The 23,396-nt window shown below is 40.5% G+C and overlaps 1 protein-coding gene across 1 annotated transcript; it reads left to right on the forward strand.

The window, feature by feature from the left end:
- Positions 1 to 146: 146 nt before the first annotated feature.
- On the forward strand, positions 147 to 22,258 carry zc4h2 (zinc finger, C4H2 domain containing). Its single transcript, XM_052021122.1, has 5 exons — positions 147 to 454; positions 9,281 to 9,452; positions 10,208 to 10,380; positions 14,456 to 14,618; positions 20,604 to 22,258. Exons 1-5 carry the CDS (start codon positions 402 to 404, stop codon positions 20,715 to 20,717), a joined length of 675 nt encoding a protein of 224 aa, XP_051877082.1. The 5' UTR covers positions 147 to 401; the 3' UTR covers positions 20,718 to 22,258.
- Positions 22,259 to 23,396: the final 1,138 nt, after the last annotated feature.

Here is a 23,396-nt window from a genome sequence, read left to right on the forward strand (position 1 = left end):
AATAAGCATTTTTTTATTTTAAACATGCGCATTATGATAAGAAAACATATTTGAATAAGTTTTTTTAAAGAAAAAAATCACAGCTTGTGAAGTTTCACTCTAACTGGGTGGCATTTTATAGAGACGAAGTGTTAAGAGAAGGAAATGTACCGAGAGCTTCCTTTTCCCCACTTTCCCAGAGGAGTGCTGAAGAACAGGAAGTGAGGGTTTTTACGGGGCCTGACGGGAGTAGTAGTTTATACTTGGGAATTTTCTTTCTATTTCGGGTGGAAAGGACTGCAACTCCCGAGGTCTAGTGCTGCGTGCGTGCTCGCTCGCTGTTAGATGTGTGAAGCAGCTACGGGGAGACTTCTTTTGTTAGCATTTATTCAGATTCTCACTGCACATTTACTGCAAGCAACATGACCGAGGAGCAGGAGATCATGTGCAAATTGGAAAGCATTAAGGAAATAAGGTGAAGATAACGTACTTGAGTATTCTGTTAATACATAGCTTTAGCATCTCGAGTGTGGTCCAAACAATATGTGGGGCTGATGCATCATACCTATTTACAATGGTGGTATCCAGTCTAGACTTTCCTCTTAAAAAGGCTGTGCACCTTATTCAGTATGTACATCTTTAGCGTGAATGAAGTGAATGTACAAACCTTAAATACGTAACGTATTTTGAAAAAATGTTAACTCTTAAACATAACTTAATTTGTTTCGAGTAGGTCTCCGATCTCCTAAATTTAATCTCCAAACACTTTAACAGTATTGACAGTTCGGTTTAGTTAGTTTCAACCAAAATACAATCAGTTATGAATTGTTTGATCACATTAATAACAGCCGGAGAATTGTCGTGTTTTATACTTGAACCTTTCGGCATTAGTCTGTATTCCGTTACGCACACGGGTTCCGTTAGGCAAAACGTTTTAAGAGTGAACAGAAACAAAATATCCATTAACATATTAGAAGGTCCACGTTAATGAATGGCGCTTACAGTCGGAAAAGTGAAAAATGCTAACGAAAGAGTTACTTTCTTGAGTTGCTTTAGAGAACCTTTGGAAATATCGTGGAATTTTTAACTGTCTTCCAAGTGGGCTTTAAGAGGAAGAATCACTTGGGCGGTTGAACAAGTTTTATAGTTCATAATGTTATTCGGGAGTCAAAGTTTTAAGAAATGATGCAGTTGGAATACAATTAATATCTTTACGAACACTTCTCGAGTGAAAACTTCTTAACTTAAAAAATTGGTAGGCAGAATATGTTTCAGTGGTAAAATGGTCAGAATTAATGCCAATGCAGAACTTTTGCAGAGTGAAATGCGGTAACGACCACTTCGGGGTCACTTTGCTTTACTCTGGAAAATTTGACTGGGCACTTACCAGTGTGAGCCTCACTTGGACAAATTTCATCAATTGCTCATCAAGTTGTGTAGCTTCTTCTTTTGGAGCATTTATGGGGGAAACGAGACCACGTTAACCCAGGAGCAACAGTCATTGGTCACCAGGACAACGGTTCTTTCGTTGTGACATACTCAGGATCTTTCAATGTAGTTATCCTATCGACTCCCAATGGAGCTGCTAATCTCAGTTGCTTGACCCCTCCCCCGTACTAATTTCCAGTACCCCTCACACCAACCCCCCCAAACCCAACCCTGTCCTTGATCCAAACACACACAGTTCCTTTAGGTAGTGCAGAGCTGGGAAAGGAACACATATTGTGGTGAAATCTGCAACCGTGGAGCATTTTTATTTAGACTTGGGTTGTTTAATTCGTAAGTAAGTGAGGGGAGATTTAATTGGTATATAAAATTGAAGGGCCTCAGTTGCTCCTCCTTAACTGTAATTTCCTTTAACAGTAGTCAATAACATAGGGTGAAGATTCATAGTAATTCCTGGAAGAATTCATGATGAGTTGAGGATTGCTTTCACCCAGTGGATGGAGAAAATATGAAAATTGTTAGATGATAGGGTAGTGGGGGTGAAACTTCATCACATTTTAAAATGTGCTTGAATGTGCACATCAAGTACTATAACATTCAATGCTGTGGAGCAAGAGTTGGAAAGTGGGATAAGGCTGGAAAGCTATTTTCTTGTATGGATGTAATAGAAATTAGGGGCATGGGTGTGATGGGCGACTGAAGGATTAATGGTAAGGAAGCGACTAAACTTGTGGAGTTTCCAGTCCAGAGCTGTGATATTAAATTGTCCCAGAATTACCCGATGAAGGTTGCTCCTGGGCTGGCATGATCTAATTTCAACACCAATTATTCTGAAGGAGTATTTTTTGTAAAATGGGATTACTTCTTATGTGGGTGATACAGAAATCGTACCCAACATGCAACAGAGAATAACTCTGTAGTTGTTATCACATTTCACTCTGGGAATGGTCAATTTTCAATTGTAACTTATACAATTTGAGGGAATAGCCTCCCAAATTCATGCTAGCCTTTCCCACAATTGTGGTTTTGAATTCCACCCACATCTGCACACCCCCCTCCCCCCCCCCCCCCCCCCACCCCCATCTGCCTCCGAAACAGCTTTGCATTTCTGCCATGGTACTAGAACAATTCTTATCACTAATTATATCCCTTGTGATTGTGATTAGTAATGACTTCCCTTCTCATTTCTGCACTATTACTTCTGGTGTCCTCAATTATGTCTCTTTTTGCATTTACATGTTTCCTCTTGACAATATCATCTGAAAACGCAGCCAGTTTTCACAAATGCGAACATATTGGTTTTCCTCAGTAACCTCTCTATATGATTCCCCCACTGTCTCTAAATTTGTCATATTATTATTTGACATGAAAATCAAAAAAACTGCAAAAATGTCCTGCAACTAAATATTGGGAAGATTAATGTTGTTTTATTAGGTTCACACCACAAATGACAAATTCCATTCTTCTCCCTGGCAAGTGTTTGAAACTGAATCAGACTACTTGCAACATTAGTGTCATATTTTACCACCAACTTTTCCAAGTCATCACCGAGGCAGCCTGCTGCTGCCTTTGTAACACCTGAATTCACCTCTGACTCCAGTCATCTGTTGCTGCAACCCTTGTCCATGCCTTTGTTACCTAGATTCGACTATTCCAACATATTCCTTCCTTCAACCTCCTTTAACCTAGCTGCTACTTGCTAACTCACACCATGTTCGTTAGGCCCATAACCCTCGAACTTGTTCATCTTCTTGCTCATGATTCTAACTTCTCAGAGGCAGGTGAATTTCTGAAATATTCTACCTCTCAGTGTTGAGGCTAGATCGTTGGAGGTACTTAAAGAGGAAGTAGATACATTTTTGAAAGATTGTGGAATCAAAGCCTCTGGGGAACTGGAGACAGAAGAGACTGCAGATGCTGAAATCTGGAGCAACAAACAATCTGCTGGAGGAACTCGTAGGGGGAGGAAAGGAATTGTCAACGTTTAGGGTCGAAATTCTGCATGGCCTGCGGTAGGGTTTCAACCTGAAACATTGACAGTTCCTTTCCTCCCCCAGATATTGCTCGACCCAACGAGTTCCTCCAGCAGATTATTTGTTGCTGTTATGTGGAACTAGTACAGAAAAGGTGATGAGGCCTGGAGCAGAGCAGCCATGATCATATCAAATGGTGGAACAGGTTTGAGGTTTGTGTTCTAACATTTCATGTGCTTCCATGGCCTTGCCAATCCCGTTCCCTGTAATTTCCTCCAGCCCTATAAACCTCTGAGATGCCTGGGCTCTTAAACAACCTTGACTTTATCACTGCCATTGGTTGCTGTGTCTTTAGGCTTTGAAGAGTGCTCTCAGAATCTCTTAACCTCTCCGCCTTCTTTCCACTTCCAAGATGCTCATTTATAATCTATCACATAGAAAAATCTTTGATCATTTACTCTACCATCTCTTCATGTGAGACTATGTTAGGTTATGTATGATGATGCTCCTGTGAAACATCCTGGGAACTGAGGTGTGCTAAAGGTGCTACATAAACACTTTTTGCACTATTGAAAATGTCACACACCATGCATCTGAGATATAATTGGAATTGGATTATTACTTCAATACCATTTGGTCACAATTTACGGAATTTGTTTTAAGATTTAAACAAATCTATGTTTACTTCCAGCCAATTCCCATAACCCTCTCCAAACTTTCAAGTTGTTTACATTATAAAATACATTAATTTGTTCTAGCATGAGTTTTTTTTTTACTTTTTGTCAAAACCTTGCTCCAACTTATAATATGAGTTAAGACCTTATTGTCCAAATCATAATGGATTTACAGTTCTGAAGCTGCCTCTGGAGTAGAACTACAGCATGGAGGATCTCAGCCCATTGAGACTGCACCGATCATCAAACACCCATTAACACTGATCCAATATTAATGTTTCATTCTCCTCACATTCTCATCAACTCACCCCAGATTCTACCATTCACCTAAACACTGAGAGCAATTTATGTGGCAAATTAACTGACCAACCTATGGGTCTTTGGGATGTGGGAGGAAACTGGAGCATCTAGGGAAAACACATATTGTCACAGGGAGAATATGCAAACTGCACATACACGGCACCCGAGGTTAGGAATGAACTCGGGTCTCTGGCATGGGTCTCTGTGTCTCTGGCAATACTCAAGGAGACTTTTCCCTGTATCATCTTTGATGACCTGTCCTGATTCAGATCAGTGGTCATTGGTCCAGGTGAAGATAATTAGCTTCTGTCTCAGTGCCTATGCTTGGCATCAAATTATCTTTTAAATGAATGTTTTACACAAAAGGCTTTCTCTCAGCAATGTAAGATAATCTACAACTCAAACAATGGCTCAGAATTTCTACTTAATTGCTTAATCTTAAACCCCTGAAAAAGAATGAAATTAATATCTCTGTAATAAACATAAAACTTATTTTCTCCATTCCCACTTGTTCCACATAGTTGGTATTTTAAATTCCTTGCCGGGTTGTCAGCACCCCCTGTAGTTCTACAGGAGCCAGATGAAAGGTATAACTCCTCTGAGCCCCAGACAGGGGTAGTTATATGGGAGGAAACATGCTAAAAGCATTTCTGACATTAAGTGACTAAATTATTTCAGTATTCAGTAACTTTTCTATTTTTATATTGTAAAACAATTTTTTTAGATTTGTAAACCAATCTGAGTGAAGAAAAGTGGTGAATGAGAACAACCAATCATAACGACCCTGTCACTTTTCTCTCATTTTGAATTGTAGATTAGAGAAGAAAATAAAGCAAACATGTATTCAATTGTATAAAGAACAGAGCCATAGAACTTGCCCAATAAGTGGGGGGTCTATTAAAAAGAGCACACTTTCATCTGTTACAGTTTGCTTGCTGTTTGAAGTTTAGTTTTGATGCTTTACATGCATGCTAACTGTACCAACCATTTGACCATGATACCCCTGAGATAGAGGAAGGAAAACCTGCCAGATTCATTATTTTTGATTGCTATCTTTTGACCTACACTGGAAAATGCATGGCCGTTTGAGGCATGGCTTCCAGTGAGGTGCCTGTAAACATTCAATATAAGGATTTAATCATGAAAATCTGGCTGCTTTGATGGTGCATTGAAAATTATCCAACATCACTCTATTGACCCAATGAAACTATAATGATTAAATTCCAACCTCCCAGAGAGGAATGAAGGAAATGGAAACAGTGTGTAGGCACTAATAGTTGAGTGAACTATCTTTAATTTACCCCAAATCCTTGAATAAGTTAATTTGTACTATTGCTCCAGTAGTGAGATATTTTTGCTTAATTATTAATGTAAACTGCTGCTTCTTAAATGACCATATTCTTCTTAATTACTGCCTCTTGATGCTTCTCGTACTCAATTTAATACAGTTTTCTCACATAATGTGAGAAAGTCTCTGACATTTGGTAGACATGGATTCTTAAAAGTAGGATCATGCACCCACCAGGTCATTGAGGGGCTGTTTCTCATATTATGCAATGGAATTGAGGTAAATTGAAAACAGAAAGTACGCCACAGATCATTAGACACATCAAAGAGAAAATAAGTACATCAGGGAACTGAGCGCCAGATTGAACGTGAAACAACTGTAATAAAAATATAATGAAGAATGGTGTAGATTATTTGCATCTGTTCTGGTCTATTGCCAGAATCACTTTTAAAATGAATCCCCAGAAAATGAATAAGCACTTGGATTTGTTCTGCTTAGAATACTGGTATTGTTCACAATCTCCATTCATTGTTCTGTGAATGCTCAATCTTCTATCCTCACAAACCCAACACCATCTGCCCTCACATTAATGCCTGTCGTATGCTGATACTCAGATTATGGGCTGGATCATGCTGGCACTTCAGATCAGAACCATGGCATTCAGCTATTTACGTGTTTGTTATTCCTGGATTTTCACCCGTGAGGTATGCAACATGGAACTGTGGTACCTGTTTGACTTGTTTGAAGAGGTGAATCTGACGGCACCCTACTACTGGGGTCACCATAGAGTTCAGTGGAAAAATTCAACCTTGCTGCAATTTCCCCATCATTATAATGGTGTATTCCCCTTCTGGGTCTTGCACCAGGTCAAAGCAGGCATAGAGTTGAGATCCTGTTGGTTGCAATGGGGATTATAGTTCTATGGCATGGAAGAGAAATGGGAATGTAAATTGCTTCCTAAAAAATTATTTAACTTTATTTTTAATGTTTTTAATTGTTTTAAATGTTATAAATTTCAATTTTTATTTCTTCTTCATCAACATTTTTGAATGTCTTTTTCCTATCCACCCTCACAAATGGGCCCACTTTATAAAATCAATAAATTGTGCTTTTCAAATACTGCTTGTCTTCAGCAAACATATTTCCACTTCACTCAGTCAATTTATGTAACCAGAAATTATGTTTATCCAGTAGCAGGTGAAATAAAAAATAAATAATACCAATAGAATTATTTAATATCAGCACTGGAGAGACTGCAGATCTGGAATCTAGATGAAAAACACGATGATGCTGGAGGAACTTAGCAGGCCAGGCAGCATCCGTGGAGAAAAGCAGGTGGTCAACGTTTCAGTTGAGGACTGAAGATAGGAAAAGGGGGAGCCCAATATATAGGAGGGAAAAGCAGAGCAGTGATAGGTGAACAAAAAAGGGGAGGCATGGTGGGCACAAGGTGGTGATAGGTAGATGCAGGTAAGAGATAGTGATAGGCAGGAGGAGGGGAGAGCAGATCCACTGGGGGATGGGTCAAAGGTAAGGAGAGAAAGGGAAAAAAAAGGTAGGGAAAAAAAGGCTAGCCTATCTCTTACCTGCATCTACCTATCACCACCTTGTGCCCACCCCGCCTCCCCTCTTTTGTCCACCTATCACTACTCTGCTTTTCTTTCCCATATATTGGGCTTCCCTTTTTCCTATCTTCAGTCCTGAAGAAGGGTCCTGACCTGAAACGTTGACCGCCTGTTTTTCTCCACAGATGCTGCCTGGCCTGCTGAGTTCCTCCAGCGTCATCGTGTTTAATATCAGTACTGGTTGCTTATCTCTCTGGGCTCTGAGATGTGTTAAAACATTTGCTTGAGCTTTGGATTTTGTGGAGTTTCAGCTACTTTTGTCAAATGTAGTTTGTGTGAAGTGGAATCATCTTGGCAAGGCATTTTCACTTCACACCAATTATACCATGAAAGTGATGCAGAGGAATTTATAAATAGTAAAGTAGGATGTTGATGGTACAAAATAATAAATACTTCAATATTTTTAGTACTTTATTTAAATATTGATTTTAGATTGAAAATTCTTAAATTATGTATATTGTTTGAAGGTGTAAGTAATATAAACAAAAATAAAGGAAATACTCAGCAGGTCAGGCAGCAAGTGTGGAGAGAGGAACGGAGATGTTTCTGGTTAGTAACTTTTCATTTGAACTTCTATTGTGTTGTATTGCAAGCCATACAAAAAAGACATGCTTGACCAAACAATTAGCAAGCAGGAGTTTTTCAATCTTAGTCAACAGATGTAGTATTGACCAAGCGATTCTTTGACATTAACTTCACTAATGAGCAGTAGACCTCAGTTATAGATTGGGTTACTATGAAGATTGAGTAAAAGAGTTGTGCATAATTTTCATACAAAGATCTAAATACTTGTGGCTGTTGAATCAGATTGTTTCTGGTATGAAAGCAATGCAATATAAGTCAGGAGATGAATAAATTGAATTGTTCTGTGAAAGCAGGTGGACATGGGCTTCTGCAGCCTGTTCCAGTTCTAAAGAAATAGCAATTGGCAGACTCCAAATGAGGGGTAGGGGGAGGGGGGGGGGTGGTAGAATTTTGTTTCTGGAAGAGAGGTGCAGTCGAAGTGTTGGATACCAATAGATGGCTGCCACAACTTTACCACTTTGCAGCAAGCTGCCATTACTTTTTACTGTCAGTCCACTCCAACCAGGAACTGGATTGAGATTGGACAACTGCATTTTGTTTGGGGAAGCACAAACCAGGAACGTGTCATTGTATCTTTGTCATTGGGTCTCTACAGATGCTTTATCTCAGAATTCTAGAAACCACGCTGGAAGCTGGAAGGAAAATGTTAAATATTCTGTTTGTTGGTGAATGGTTTATAACTCAAAGCCCTACAGCCACGATATTCATCAACTGAAACTAACAGAGAAAGAAGCATATGTATAAAAAGGGATATACACTGTTCAAGGGATTTTGAACTGGATTTCCAGGCTGCATATATTCAGCAAGCTGCTGTTTAGATCCCTGTGAGTAAACAGTTTTTGCAATGACATGAACTGGACTCACCCAGATTCTACACAATGCACCAAACACTGTCTGTCAGTTTTGCAGTATACTACTTAATTTGAGTTTTCACTTTATAAATATACATTTATTGTAGATTGGCTTCCATTTTATCAGGAGAGCTAAAATCTGTAGGAGAAAGTTGTGGGAGGACAGTTGGTACCTCTGTTAGAACCAAATTAAGTTGCAGATTCAAGCTCCACACCAAGGCTTAAGCATGTAATTTTGTCTGATGTACCACTGCTGCAGTGTGGGAGGTACTGCTCTTTTAATAAGATATTGCACTGATTAACCATCAGCCATGCAGTTACTTCAGGTAGACTTTAAAAATCATTGCTGCCCTAAGTTGTCTCCTGTAAATTTTGATGCAGGAATTCTACATGGGTTTTTGGACTCTACTCACCTTTTTTGCGTTATTCAAACCACCTGAGGTGTCAGAGTTAACCCCAGTCATTCAATTTAATATCTGTACATAGGACCTCTCCAGTGGGATCTGTTGGATTGTGTGTTTAGATTTCAGAAACCTTAAATATTCATATGACATTGCAGGGCTAAGACAGTGCAAATGGAAAAAATTAAAGCTCGGTTGAAGGCTGAATTTGATGCACTGGAATCTGAAGAAAGGCACTTGAAAGACTATAAACATGAAATGGATCTCTTGCTCCAGGAGAAGATGGCTCATGTAGAAGAACTGCGACTGATCCATGCTGATATCAATGTGGTATGTTGAAGGCACATTAACGTGGTGTTGGATTTTATTTGATGAAAATTGCTACAAGTTGATTTAATTGTAGATCATTCATTGTTAAAACAGGACCATAACAAAAATGCGTATTAAGTTGGTATACCATTGATGTCTGTAGATAACGAGTGAAATGGGTTAAAACAAATTGAATGTGTCTCTGTTTATTTTCGATCCAGTTGCAACAATCGGTTCCAGCCAGGTGCCCAAGGCAGCATTTAAACTAAATAGTTTAAATTTCCACTTGGTAGTTTATTTTTAAATTTAGCAGGCAGTTAATTTGTCTAAAAAAACACAAATTACTGCAGCTCTAAACAAAAAATGCTATTTTTAAAAAAATCAGCAAGCCAGGGCTCTTCTTTGTGGCAAGAGAAAGAGAACTAATATTGACCTCTCATCAAGCTGAAATTTGTTCCTTGACAATTTCTCCATTGTATTGGTTCCAGGTAGTGAGTCTGTCTAAAGCATCTGGAGAGGGAAAATCAACCTAAGTAGCATCCTGGATAGCAGAGGGCTGGATCAGGATCACCTTGTGCAAATGAAAACATCACCATCATTCATTAAGTTCATTCAAGGAGTTTTCATATTTTTTAATTGATCCCAATCCATTTGGAATGGTATCCCAATACCCAGTAATACATGACTCCACAAGAAAAATGGCATAGGGTAAATACTTGTTAATAGTGTCATTTATTTTCAATGCACTGCTTCCACTAAGGATTTTTTTTATGTAGATGGAAAATACAATAAAACAATCTGAAAATGACTTGAACAAACTGCTTGAATCTACAAGACGTCTGCATGAGGAATACAAGCCTCTTAAAGAACACGTCGATGCCTTGAGAATGACTCTGGGTTTGCAACGGTTACCAGACTTGTGTGAGGAAGAAGAAAAGCTTTCCCTTGAGTAAGCGTCTTTGATAATGATGGAATATAACTTCTTGGTCTTGACTTGTTTATTGAATTGTTGAAGTCAGTGAAGTAAATGTGTAGGTGGAGTACAAAGTATCATTAATTTAGCAAAAGTGACTAAAAATGCATTTTTACCCCCAAATGTAGCTTTTCTGAATTTCAGCTGAATCCCTCTGCTGCCTTTGTGTGGTCAAAAATCTTGACCAATAGAATGGCCTGGAGATGTCTTCTGTCACAAATTGCACGTCTTTATCACAGATTGCAACATTCAACCCAGCCATGCTCTTAGAGCCATTGTAAGTGGAATTGGTTTATTATTGTCACTTGGACCGAGGTACAGTGGAAAAACTTGTCTTGCATACCATTCATACAGATCAATTCATTACACAATAATGTTAAGGTAGTATAAGGTAAAACAATACAGAATGCAGAATAAAGTGTCACAGCTACAGAGAAAGTGCAGTGCAGGTAGATGATAAGGTGCAAGGTCATAACGAGGTAGATTGTGAGGTCAAGATTATCGTACTAGGGAACTGTTCAATAGTCTTATAACAGCAGGATGGAAGCTGTCCTTGAGCCTGGTGGTACGTGCTTTCAGGCTTTTGTGTCTTTTGCCTGATAGGAGAGGGGAGAAGAGAAAACGTCAAGGGTGGATGGGGTCTTTGACTATGCTGGTGCTTTACCGAGGCAGCGAGAAGTAGGGACATAGTCCATGGAGGGGAAGCTGGTTTCTGTGATGTGCTGAGCTGTGTCCACAACTCTCTGCAGTTTCTTGTGGCCCCAGGCAGAGCAGTTGCCATACCAAGTCATGATGCATCCAGATAGGATGCTTTCTATGGTGTGTCAATAAAAACTGGTGCGTGTCGAAGAGAACATGCCAAATTTCTTTAGCCTCATGAGGAAGTAGAGGCACTGGTGAGCTTTCTTGACCATGGCGTCTACATGGTTAGACCAGGACAGGCTATTGGTGATGTTCACTCCCAGGAACTTGAAGCTCTCAACCCTCTTGACCTCAGCACTGTTGATGTAGACAGGAGCATGTGCACTGCCCCCCTTCCCAAAGTCAATGACCAGCTCTTTTGTTTTGCTGACATTGTGGGAAAGGTTGTTGTCATGACACCATGTTACTAAGCTCTCTCTCCTTCCTGTACTCCGACTCATCATTATTTGAGATATGGCCCACACAGTGGTATCATCTGCAAACTTGTAGATGGTGTTAGAGTGGAATATGGCCACACAGTCATGAGTGTATAGGGAATAGAGTAGAGGGCTGAGGACACAGCCTTGTGGGGCACCAGTGTTGAGAATAATCGTGGTGGAGGTGTTAATGCCTATCCTTACTGACTGCGGTCTGTTGGCCAGAATGTCAAGGATCCAGTTGCAAAGGGAGGTGTTGAGTCCCAGGTCTCAGAGTTTCGTGATGAATTTGCTTGGAATTAGATATTGAAGGCTGAGCTGTGGTCAATAAAGAATAGTCTAACGTAGGTGTCTTTACTGTCCAGATACTCCAGAGATGAGTGTAGGGCCAGGGAGATGGCATCCGCAGTAGACCTGTTTTGACGGTAGGCGAACTGCAGTGGGTTGAGGTTGTCGGGGAGGCTGGAGTTGATGCGTGCCGTGTCCAGCCTCTTGAAGCACTTTATGATGGTGGATGTCAGAGCCACCGGGCGGTAGTCATTAAGGCACGTTACCTTGTTTTTCTTAGTTACTGGAATGATAGTGGTCTTCTTAAAGCAGATGGGAACCTCAGCAGGGAGAGATTAAAAATGTCTGCAAGTACCCCCGCCAGCTGATCTGCACAGGATCTAAGGATACAGCCAGGGACACCATCCGGGCCAGATGCTTTCCATGGGTTCACTCTCCAGAAGGCTGATCTTATGTCCTCAGCGGTGACTATGGGTTAGGTGCATTGGAGACTGTTGGGTGGATGGTGACATACCAATCCCCTTCTGTTCAAAATGTACATAGGAAGGGATGTGCTGTTGTTAGAGATGCTGCCCGACTTCGTTTTGTAACCCGTTATAGCATGTAAGCCCTGCCACAACTGGCGGCTGGTCTGGGACTCGATTTTGGACTCGTATTGTCTCTTGGCATCTCTGATAGCTTTATGGATGTCATATCTCGATTTCTTGTAAAGGTCAGGGCCACCTGATTTGAATGCTGCAGTCCTCGACTTCAGTAGACAAGTTGTAACCAGAGAATCCATTGCAGAGGCTGTCTATTTTCACCTCCAAAATATCACTTATTTTGCCCTTACTTCAGCCCACCTGCCTTTGAAATCCTTATTTCTGCTTTCGTCATCTTTATTAAGTAGAATAATATTCTGGCAGCAGCTCATTTAAAATTCCATCATTTGCAGCCGATGTTGCACCAAGTCTTGATTACTCACTGCGACGTTGTTTACTGACCTATACTCACTCCAAGTCGTGTAATTCTCAATTCTTCATGGCCTTGCCGCTCCCTATCTCTTTTTCTACTCCAGCCCTGAGTCTCCTTAAAGTCTCCCACAACAAACATTCTGTGTATGGTGCCGTTGCTTGTTCTGCAATTGGTAGAATGTCTTCAACCACGTGGGGCTTGTTCTGGAATCCTTAGTTTCAGCACACTCCCTGAAAGCCCACCTCTTTGGCCAGCTTTGACTCTACGTCCACTCTGCTTCAATGGTCTCTATTGAACCATCTTGGGGCATTTCCAAATTTACGGCCTTGTATATCATTTCTCCAACTGCCTATTTGTTACAGACAAAACTAAAGATATAAAACTGACCCTCAATGTGCATTTTTATTAGCCTGTGCCATAAAGTGGTAGAATTTGAACTATTGCTTGCAAAGCCCTCAAATGTCTTGAGTGGTTTGGTATGGAGGAGCATTGCTGAATATGATATTAACTTAGTCAGACAAGAAACAGCAGAGTTCCACTCTTAAGTCTTTGCTGAATTTGCTGCTTTCAGCCAGGGATGCAGTTGAGCATTCTAATTAGGCCCAATACCTTTGGTAGAAAATAATTAGGATACTTCCTTCTGATGTTCATACTGATAAGGATGCATGTGGATTATAGATGAGGCCCAGCTGGGATGCTTTCTGAAAAGGTTGTTAATTTTCAATGTCTAGGTGGAACCGCAGCAGGAGAACACCTGTCACTCTCTGCATGGTCATATTGCAGTAGGAAATATGAAGGTTACATAGGAGCTTCTTTCTGACAACACAGACAGCCTTCACTGCTGTTGTGCCAACTATGAAGAGTTGTGGCAGGCATTACATGCAGTATTGATAGTGGGTTTGGCATAGGTATTGGGACTACTGAGAAAGTTCCTGTGAGTCGGGGGAGAAATGACCTGCTTGGGAATCCCCTAAACTGCCTCCATACTCAAGGTGGCTGGTCCTGAGCTAAGTGGTGAAATGGAGCTATGGTATAATACCTGAGACCTGTTATTGCAGCAAGAGGCAGACTATGCAACAAGATTTGGTATGTCCACTGCTTGAAGATAGGCCATACAAGGCTTGGCATTTTGCTGAGACCAATTTGCAAGCTTTGCGTAGTACTTGTGAATGGAAAGTCTATGACCTTGGTTGGTGGACATGAGAAAATGATGTCTGTCTGGGTTCCTTGAAGAGTTGTGTGAGGTGCTGGAGAATTGCTGGCAACTGTTGACATATGTTGTAGCAAGAATTAATGCCTTAAGGAGAAAGTATGTGAATTTGGCCTTGGAGAATGAATTGCTCAATGCTTTCAGAATTCCATTGTTGCAAGGTGAAGTGCAGAAATTTAACACGGCTGCCAAGGGACAACTTATAAGCTACCTACGTTATAAGTGAATGTACTAGATACCTAACTGCCATCTTGGGGGACAAGGATAATACAAGCAGTGCATCTAAAACCAAGATGTAAGAAGGCATGTCATGTTGAGGTTGCACTGCAATTAAAACGAGGACAGAAAATACTCACATTGCTGTTTGTAATAAGTCTGGTTATTTAGGTAATCAATAATGTTTGCACACATCTGATATTACCTGAATGCCCTCCATTTGACAATGACAGTCAATAAGAATTTCATTGTTTTTGCTATTTAGTTACTTTGAGAAGCAGAAAGCGGAATGGCAGACAGAGCCTCAGGAACCACCCATACCAGAGTCGCTTGCAGCAGCAGCTGCTGCTGCCCAGCAGCTACAGGTGGCCAGGAAACAGGATGCCCGACAAACAGCCACATTCCGACAGCAACCCCCTCCTATGAAGGTAACATCAATGAAAATTTCTCTTGACATTTTAATAAACGATTCAAGACCAATGTTCAAATGCAGCTTCACATGGCTGCTAGTCTATTAGCTTTTAATGTTGGGAAAAGCGGGGTGTACCTTTGGATTTGGGTCTGCAGTAAACACTGAAGCCACTGGGAGAAAACAAAGTATTTGCTGGTCCAGAACTTCAGCTTGCACCTCCCCAGGCTCGTGTTCACTGAAATAAAACTTTGGCCTAATTAAAGCCATATTTTTCTGGCAATTGTAAATTTTGGATACTTCTGTTAGGGCAGCGGTCTGCTCTCTCCTTTGAAAATATTAGCTGCTGGTAGCAATAAGGCATGTTGAATCACCATGAAGTGAGGGTCACACAGTGGGGCAACAAAGGAAATCAGCCTCATCATTGGCGTTCTCCCTCTTTAGGTACAGAGAATGGCCTAGAAATTCACTGGCGCCTGCAGTGGCTTAGTAAGTGGCCACTGTGTGGTGTGCTGAATGTCCTTTTATTTGTGGCCTACCACAAGAAAATTCAGTAGCACCAAGTACACTGAATGGGCCTACACAATGGTAAGATTTTTCCTTTGCATTCAAAGGAAAATAACAGGCACGTTCAGAACAAGTATGGGGAGAGGAGGCCAGAGGTGCACATTCAGCTTGGGGTCCTGAGGGAAGGAGGGTGGGTCCTGTCAGAGGCCTGGGAGGGACACTGAAGTTGTATTGAAGGATGAGAACCTAGAAGGGAGGTGTGGGTGTTGGGTTGGAGACTGGGAGTTGATAGTCCAAAGGTTTGTGATCCATACCAGATGGTGCTTAGGTGGTTAAACCAAAGAGCAGGTAAGCAAATTTAAAAAAAAACCTCTTATTTCAGCTGTGTTCCCAGTGTTGGGCTTGGACCTGCTCAAGGGGGCATTCTCTAAATTACCCCCCCTGAAGCTCATGCAGCACTGTTGAATCCTGGTAGTTCTGAGTGTTCCCAGTAAAAACCCAGTTGTCGAGCATACTACTGGTAAGGTTCTAAATAAGCATTGAATGGGAAATGATTTTATTTGGTGTGCCCCTATATGGAGGTCTCTTTAAACTGAATTAAAATGACTTCTCCTGCGTTTATTGTTCAGACACCAAAAATACAAAAACTATTCCAGTTATACAATAGAATTATACAAACTGCAAATCCAAGGTAGTCAAGCTCCGCTTCAGTGGATGTTGAACTCCAACTGTACTGAGCTCTCACCCTGAAGACTGCTACTCATTCCAAAGAATCCTGATCCTTTCCTCCCATTAACTTCCAAAACCTCTCCCTTTCGATGTCACTTAACATCACCTGATGCTCAGAATGGATAATGAGGTTCTTCCTGACTAAACCCCTAAGCTGTGATGTAATGGCTACTTGGATACCTTACAAAGGAACAGAAGACATCCTGGCCTTTCTCAGGCATTGTTTTTACTGATGTACATGGAAATTACTACTCCCTCTTGGTTCCAACCAAAATCCAGTCTGCACACCTATTCATCTCCAACCATGTCTCAAGATACGAATAAATTTAATGGGAGACTTGACACACTCAGAATATTTTGGTTGGGAAATACAACAAAGCAGATTCCAATGTCTCTGGTACAGGACAATGTGTCATCCAGTGAAGCACGATTTATAATCTGAAGTGTTATGTCAAATCCTGACAGAACTATCATAGTCATCTTTCACTCCAAAAAAAGATAGTCCTTTCTTATGTGTGGAATCTCTAAATTTTTAGGCTTGTGTAGTTCTTAAAAAGGTCAGATTTTAGGCCCTTAAACTACTATTTCTCTTACATTTCCAAAAGCACACTTTCATTCCCTAAGACCCAGAAGTCTACCCTCGATTGAGGATGTTAGGAAGTCCAGTAATTGAACAGGTAATTCTCCCACAATTTCACAAGCCCACTCATCATTTCCTCTGATATTGGAAGATGGAAAAATAGCTTCCCTGTGCCTGTGGCTGAGGCAAAAGATGGTCAAACAGGCATATTTGCACTGAGTGGATAAGTAGTATTGCAAATTCATAGTAAGTAGATTGGTATACGCTGTTCAAAACCACAGAGTAAGTTGGATCAGATATTATTCCTGTAACATTCATCTTTATGTGAGCTTTATCACTGATTGTCCACTGAGTTGTGTGTTGGACTGCCTATCCGTCTTTTACTCTCTTGCTTTTTTTGCCCTTTCTCACTTTTCCTGTCTTTTCCTTGACTTTAGGTGGATTATGCAATTTAAACAAGGCAGGTTGAGAAACACTTTTCAAAACAAAAGAACAGAGGAGATTTAGAAGTATTTTCTAACTTCAAATAGGCTGTCAATGAAGCATGTATATTAATATAGCCACAGGATGCCCATTTGAAATCCCAAGCCTTTTCCTTGAACCTTTGGTCAGACACAAACTTAATATGTCGATGACTGAAAAGAAAGAATTCCTATCAAGTTTTGAGGGGTTTTTGAATCCAGGAGAAAGCACTCCTGGGTGGATTTTGATGGTTGTTGAAACTAATATCTGAGAAGTGGCAGTGATTATTCTTGGCCTGGGTTAAGAAAGAGGGTTATTTTCCAAACAAATTAATGAAATTAGTTGATAATTCGGATGCACTGCAGGGTAAGTGCAAGCTGAAAACCGGGTAAAATGTTTTGTGCACTCACCTTTCAATGGTTAAGGAGAAATTGTCTGAAGAAGTGTCTTATGGAGACATTATGGAACAAGAAAGTGCCTTTTGCTCATTTGTTGCACAAATTTTTGTTCATTTGTTGAAATAATATTACTATGGTAAGGAAGCGTGGAAAGCAACCTCACAAACTACAGGTTTCTTTCAGTGATATTGATTGAGGGATAAATATAGGCCATGCCACCATGAGAACATTCCTGTTTTATTTTCAACTGATGCCATTGAACCTTTTTTAACCTTCTGAAAAGTACTGTTTCACATTTGAAAGGTGGCACTTCCAACATTGTCAGCCAAGATTATATACTCGGATCTCTAGAGTGTGACTTGCAACCTTGATTGACTGATGTGAAAAGCAACTTTTCTCACATAGAAAAGGAACTTGGAGATTTAGTTCTAGAGTGATGTGTTGGCATACATTAAAAAAAACTGGAAAGAATATAAGTGAGGAAAATGAAAGTAAATCTTCAGACTCAAAGTTGGGTAGATTGAAGAAGACATTTCTAGAGATGATCTCTGTACTGGGATAGAAAGGAACAGAACAGTGCGAGGCCAGAGTCAAACAGCTAAACAGCAGAAGGGAAGATCGTCTTTGAGTGTTAATTGCACTGAATGTTTTGGAGTGGTATGGTATAAGGAGGATAAAGCCATTAGTCACAGGATAGGTATTTGTAACTTTGGTTAGGATCATCTCCCTGCTATCGATGGGGAAAAAAAAATCTGACAGGAAGAACTCAAATAAATTATATGAGAGAAATGAACCAGAGATGTGAGGTGATAACACATACAGGTGGTCTTGGAGGGGAAAGATAATCAGGTGAGGCTAAGATTCATCACCTCCTCCAACCTCATCTACTGCACTTGCTGCTCCTGATGTGGCCTCCTACATCAGCAAGACCAAGTGCAGACTGAGCGACCAGTTTGCAGGGCACCTGTGCTTTGTCTGCAGTGGTCATCTTGAGCTCCAGGTTGCACGACGTTTCAACTCCCCACTCCCGCAACCACCTGTCTGTTCTTGCCTTCTCCACTGCCAGAGTGAGGGCCAATACAAACTGAGGTAACAACACCTCGTATTCCAACTGGATAATTTACATTGAACATTGAATTTTCCAATTTCAGGTAACTGTTACATCCTGTGTTTCTCTGCTTTCCCCCCCCACCCCCCCACCACCCCACCACCCCCTTCCCCAACCTCTCTCTCTTTCCAACCTATCTCTAGTTCTTCCATTTTTGTGCCCTTTCGCACACCACTTCCTTCTGGTTCTATCCACCCACTACCCACTCATTTTATCCATTGAATCCCACTATCCCCCATCTGGTTCCATCTGTCTGCTTCTCCCCTAATGGCTCCTATTAGCACTTTCCATATCAGATTCCAACACTGGTAACCTGTTCCTGCTTATCACCCTCCAGCAGCTGTCTCTGCCTTCACCCTCCCCTTCCCACCCCCCCACCTGGCTCCATCTGCCTTTTGTTTTGCCTGGCTCCACCTATCATACACCTGTCTCTGTCTCCCCACCCCTCACCCCACCTGGCACAATCTGCCTGTCATCTTTCACCCCTCCTCGGTCCACCAATCACTTACTGGTCCCTGTCTCACCACTCTCCCTGTCCTCTTTATACTGGCTATCTTCCCTCTCCACTCTCAGTCCTGATGCAGGGTTTTGACCCAAAACATCAACAACTTGATGCTGGTTGACTGACTGAGTTCCTCCCAGCAGATTGCACAAGCTGGAATCTGGAGCAACAAACAGTCTCTTGTGTCTCCCTGAGAAATGAAAGAATGGGAATAAATACAATTCACCAAATGAGCAATGTGGAGGCCAGCAAAGGTTAAAGCAGCGAGGGGGCAGATGAAGATAAATTTGTGAATATTAGATACCAGGTGGAAAGGCAATATTTTAAAGGCAACTTTAACCGGATCAATGTCAACGCACACATAATTTTCAATAGGAGAATTGCATGTATTTCAATATTGAGTTTGAATTTAGTTTTTCATATCATTGAAGACAATTCTGGTGCAATCAGTACTGAAGATAAATTTTAGGAAGTTGATGTAGGTGTATTTTATATTCTGCACATGTCAGGATCAAAGCCCCCATTTTGTGGTGTTCTTGCTTTCACTATCAAATATCCTTTGTGTTCTACCTGATATGGTACGTTTTTGTTGTTTTTATTTTTCTGCACAAGTTTGCATGTGTTCAGCTCTCCTCTTTCCCTACGTCTCCCTCAGGTGACTAGTTACATTTAAGGTTGCATCATGTTGGGCCAATGAAGTTGTATGGACAAATTGACCTTTTTTCCCCTATCCTTTTTTTCTGTATTTTGAAAATTCCAGCCAGGATGGTATCTGATGTTTGGATATTTTTCAATTTTGACCACAAATGGAATCAAGGGATATAGCATCAGTGCAGGGAAGTGGCACTGAGGTAAACGGTCTGCCCTTGAATGGCAGAACAGGGTTGAGGGGCCGAATGGTGGCCTACTGTTCCTGTTTCTCGTAGTCTTCGGTTATAAAGGCAGGCCTTTGAACCCAGTCACTGATGAGAGCCTGTTAATGTGTTTAAAACTCTTTTATCACAGGGAATGACAAAACCATAATAATTTTTCTGTTGTAAAATTTTGACATCTTTTTACAAATTTGACAGACGTATCAGGGGAATAATTTTGCCTAGGATTTCAAACCTGGTTCGTAACGATGAACATACTATATAGGAGTGATGGAGGTGAATGGAATGAACTTTGATGGATTTCTTGGCACATACACTTAACTTTTAGCTGTGGTGAGTGAGAGGAAGAGTGTGAGTAGATGATGCCATGTAGTATGACTCTGCCAGAACTAGAAATGAAATAGCTGTCAGAAGTGCTAATTAGATTTTTGCAGAAATAGGTTGCAGCTTCATTATTATGATCTTGCAGCTATATATGTTATTCCCCAGGATAAGAAATAAATTTTTTTCCTTAGAATACAGAATGAAAAAGAATGATGAGTGTGAGAACAGTCTATGATAGGTTCTTGAACCAATAAAACGCTTGCTGATAGAGTTATTGGTTTTCATTTTTGATAACGTAGATAATGTCTAAAGAGACCATTTAAACCTGATGACATTAAACTTTGTAATTATGTTTGCCTTGCAAGTGCTACGAGTAGTGGGAACAATTTGAGAGTATTGCCTATATTACATGTTATTTTTTAAGTGCATTTTCTGTGACGTGTATATAGTAATAGCCCAGCAATGTAGTAATGGTGATTCTCTGATATGTGAAGTTACTAACCATTCTATATCTATCCTTAGGCTTGCTTGTCTTGCCATCAACAAATCCATCGGAATGCTCCCATCTGCCCTCTTTGCAAAGCAAAAAGCAGATCTCGTAATCCTAAGAAACCCAAGAGAAAGCAAGACGAATAAACACTCGATAGAAATGTGTACAAATTAACTAAAGTTTAAATGTGGCAATGTTACTTGTGGAAACTGAGGTGTTATTTCGTAGTTATTTTATATTTTCATGTGTTGTAAGCACAAGTTGTATTTTGATTTTTAGAGAAATGAATCTTACGCCAATGCAACTTATCCATAAAATGTATTTCAGATAGTGTGAAATAGAATGTCAAATTGTTTAATTATGAACACATAGATATTTAATTGACAGAAGAAAAAGTATTGAAAGTAGTGTATGGTAAAATAGTCAGCCTGAAGTGTTAGAAAAACGGTACACCTGGATATGTTGAACTTGTAGATTTTAATCATATCATGATTAAATGGTTGTGTAATTTGAGCAAGTCAGCTAAATTAATGTAGATAGCTGTGTATCATTTATCACTTTTGAAAAAGCAAACATTTGTTACTACAAACAAATCAAAAGCTATTTTGATACGTTAATTCCTCTTGGGCTACACCTCCATGAATGGTGGTGCTGTCTCTTGCCAAATGCACCAGTGGATATTATCAGACTATTTGATGGTGGTGGCGTGGGTTTTGCTGAATCTGATTTTATTCAAATGATTGCTGGATGTGGGACCATGAGTGCTTCCTCAATTCCTTAGCCATGGAATGATGAGGCCAGCTAACACCCTCTGAGGTGAGAGAACTTCCCATAGATGGGAATCAAACCCAGAACATTTTCAATTGTAGATGCACCATCCTTAATGGTGGTTCATGAAGCACTAACAGGAATATAGTTTACAGCAGGAAATGTTTCCCCGTGTGAGACTACATGCTCTGAATAATAGCCAGGAACTAGCACATACTGAATGTGCTGCACAAATTGAACACTCTTATTAAGCCTACTATTTTGTTTCGTCGTGTGAAACCTAGAAATTATGCAGTCATGTTACCAGATTATTGCTTAACCTATTTTTTTAAAAACTAATATGCCTAGTATTGGCTCAGAGATTAATCACTCACTTTCATCGGAATGTTGTGGGTCTAATCCATTCCAGACACGTGAGCATATTATCAATGCAGTGAAAAGTGCCATCTTAAAGTTGAGATGTAGAATCAACGTAATGCAGAAAAATCGCAGGAAGGGTCATCATTTCCCCAATTTTGCTAAAAGGTTACTTATTCCCCATTGTTTATCGTGGGATAAATTTGGGATATCCTGAGCACATGAAAGTGCTTTATTGAAAACATTTTCTTGATTAATTTTTTAAACACAAGTAGGAAATTGCAATATGAATACTTGGTGCTTTATAGTCCTACTGCACAGCATAATTTCTAGGCTAATCAGAGAAACCAAATAGATTGAGTTGGTCTATTCAGACAATGAAAAAAAATATTCCAAAGTTTGTGATTGCTATGTGCCTTTTTATTACAGAGAAACACTAATGTTTATCTGCATTTTGAAGGCATTTATCTAAATTCCATACTCCAACCTCATTTGTAAATATTTTGTGGTTCAAAATTATTGTTTTTTCTCTAAATAAAATCAGAAAATTCAATTATAATGGAATCAGTTCGTTGCTCTTTTAATCCTGCAATGTTTTATTGTTCCTCTTTCACAAGATAGGAATCTAACTTTGTCAATTTTAGAATTATTATCTAGAACATAGAACATAGAACAATTACAGCACAACTCAGGCCCTTCGGCCCACAAAGCTGTGCCGAACATGTCCCTGCCCTAGAAATTACTTGGCTTACCCACAGCCCTCTATTTTACTCAGCTCTATGTACCTATCTAACAGTCTCTTGAAAGACCCTATCGTATCAGCCTCCACCACCGTTTCCGGCAGCCCATTCCACGCACTCACCACTCTCTGAGTAAAAAAACTTACCCCTGACATCTCCTCTATATCTACTCCCCAGCACCTTAAACCTATGTCCTCTTGTGGCCACCAATTCAGCCCTGGGGAAAGGCCTCTGACTATCTACCCTATCAGTACCTCTCATCATCTTATACACCTCAATCAGGTCCCCCCTCATCCTCCATCTCTCCAAGGAGAAAAGGCCGAGTTCCCTCAACCTGCTTTCATAAGGTGTGCTCTGCATTCCAGGCAGCATCCTTGTAAATCTCCTCTGCACCCTCTCTATGGCTTCCACATCTTTCCTGTAGTGAGGCAACCAGAACTGAGCACAATACTCCAAGTGGGGTCTGACCAGGGACCTATATAGCTGCAACAATACTTCATGGCTCCTAAATTCAATTCCCCGATTGATGAAGGACAACGCACCATATGCCTTCTTAACCACAGAGTCAACCTGCGCCACCACTTTGAGCGTCCTATGGACTCGGACCCCAAGATCCCTCTGATCCTTCACACTGCCAAGACTCCTACCATTAAGACTATATTCTGCCAACATATTTGACCTACCATTAGGACTATATTCCGCCAACATATTTGACCTACCTAGGACAATAAAATCAATATCAGAAGGTTTTTGTAAACATGTCACATCACCTTTTACCAATCCATAGAAACAATTCCAAACCTCATGCAAAACAAAGAGGCCACCCACTGGTGTTCAGTTAGCTCATGCCCAGGACGCAGTACCTGGATGTGTCTTCACTGACCTTACATCCATGACAAAAATGGAAGTAGAGGCCAAGGGTTATACAACCTTTAGAGTCACACAGTATGGAAACAGGCC

This window comes from Pristis pectinata, chromosome 8 (genome assembly GCF_009764475.1).
Source record: "Pristis pectinata isolate sPriPec2 chromosome 8, sPriPec2.1.pri, whole genome shotgun sequence".
In the NCBI taxonomy this organism is placed as follows: domain Eukaryota; kingdom Metazoa; phylum Chordata; class Chondrichthyes; order Rhinopristiformes; family Pristidae; genus Pristis; species Pristis pectinata.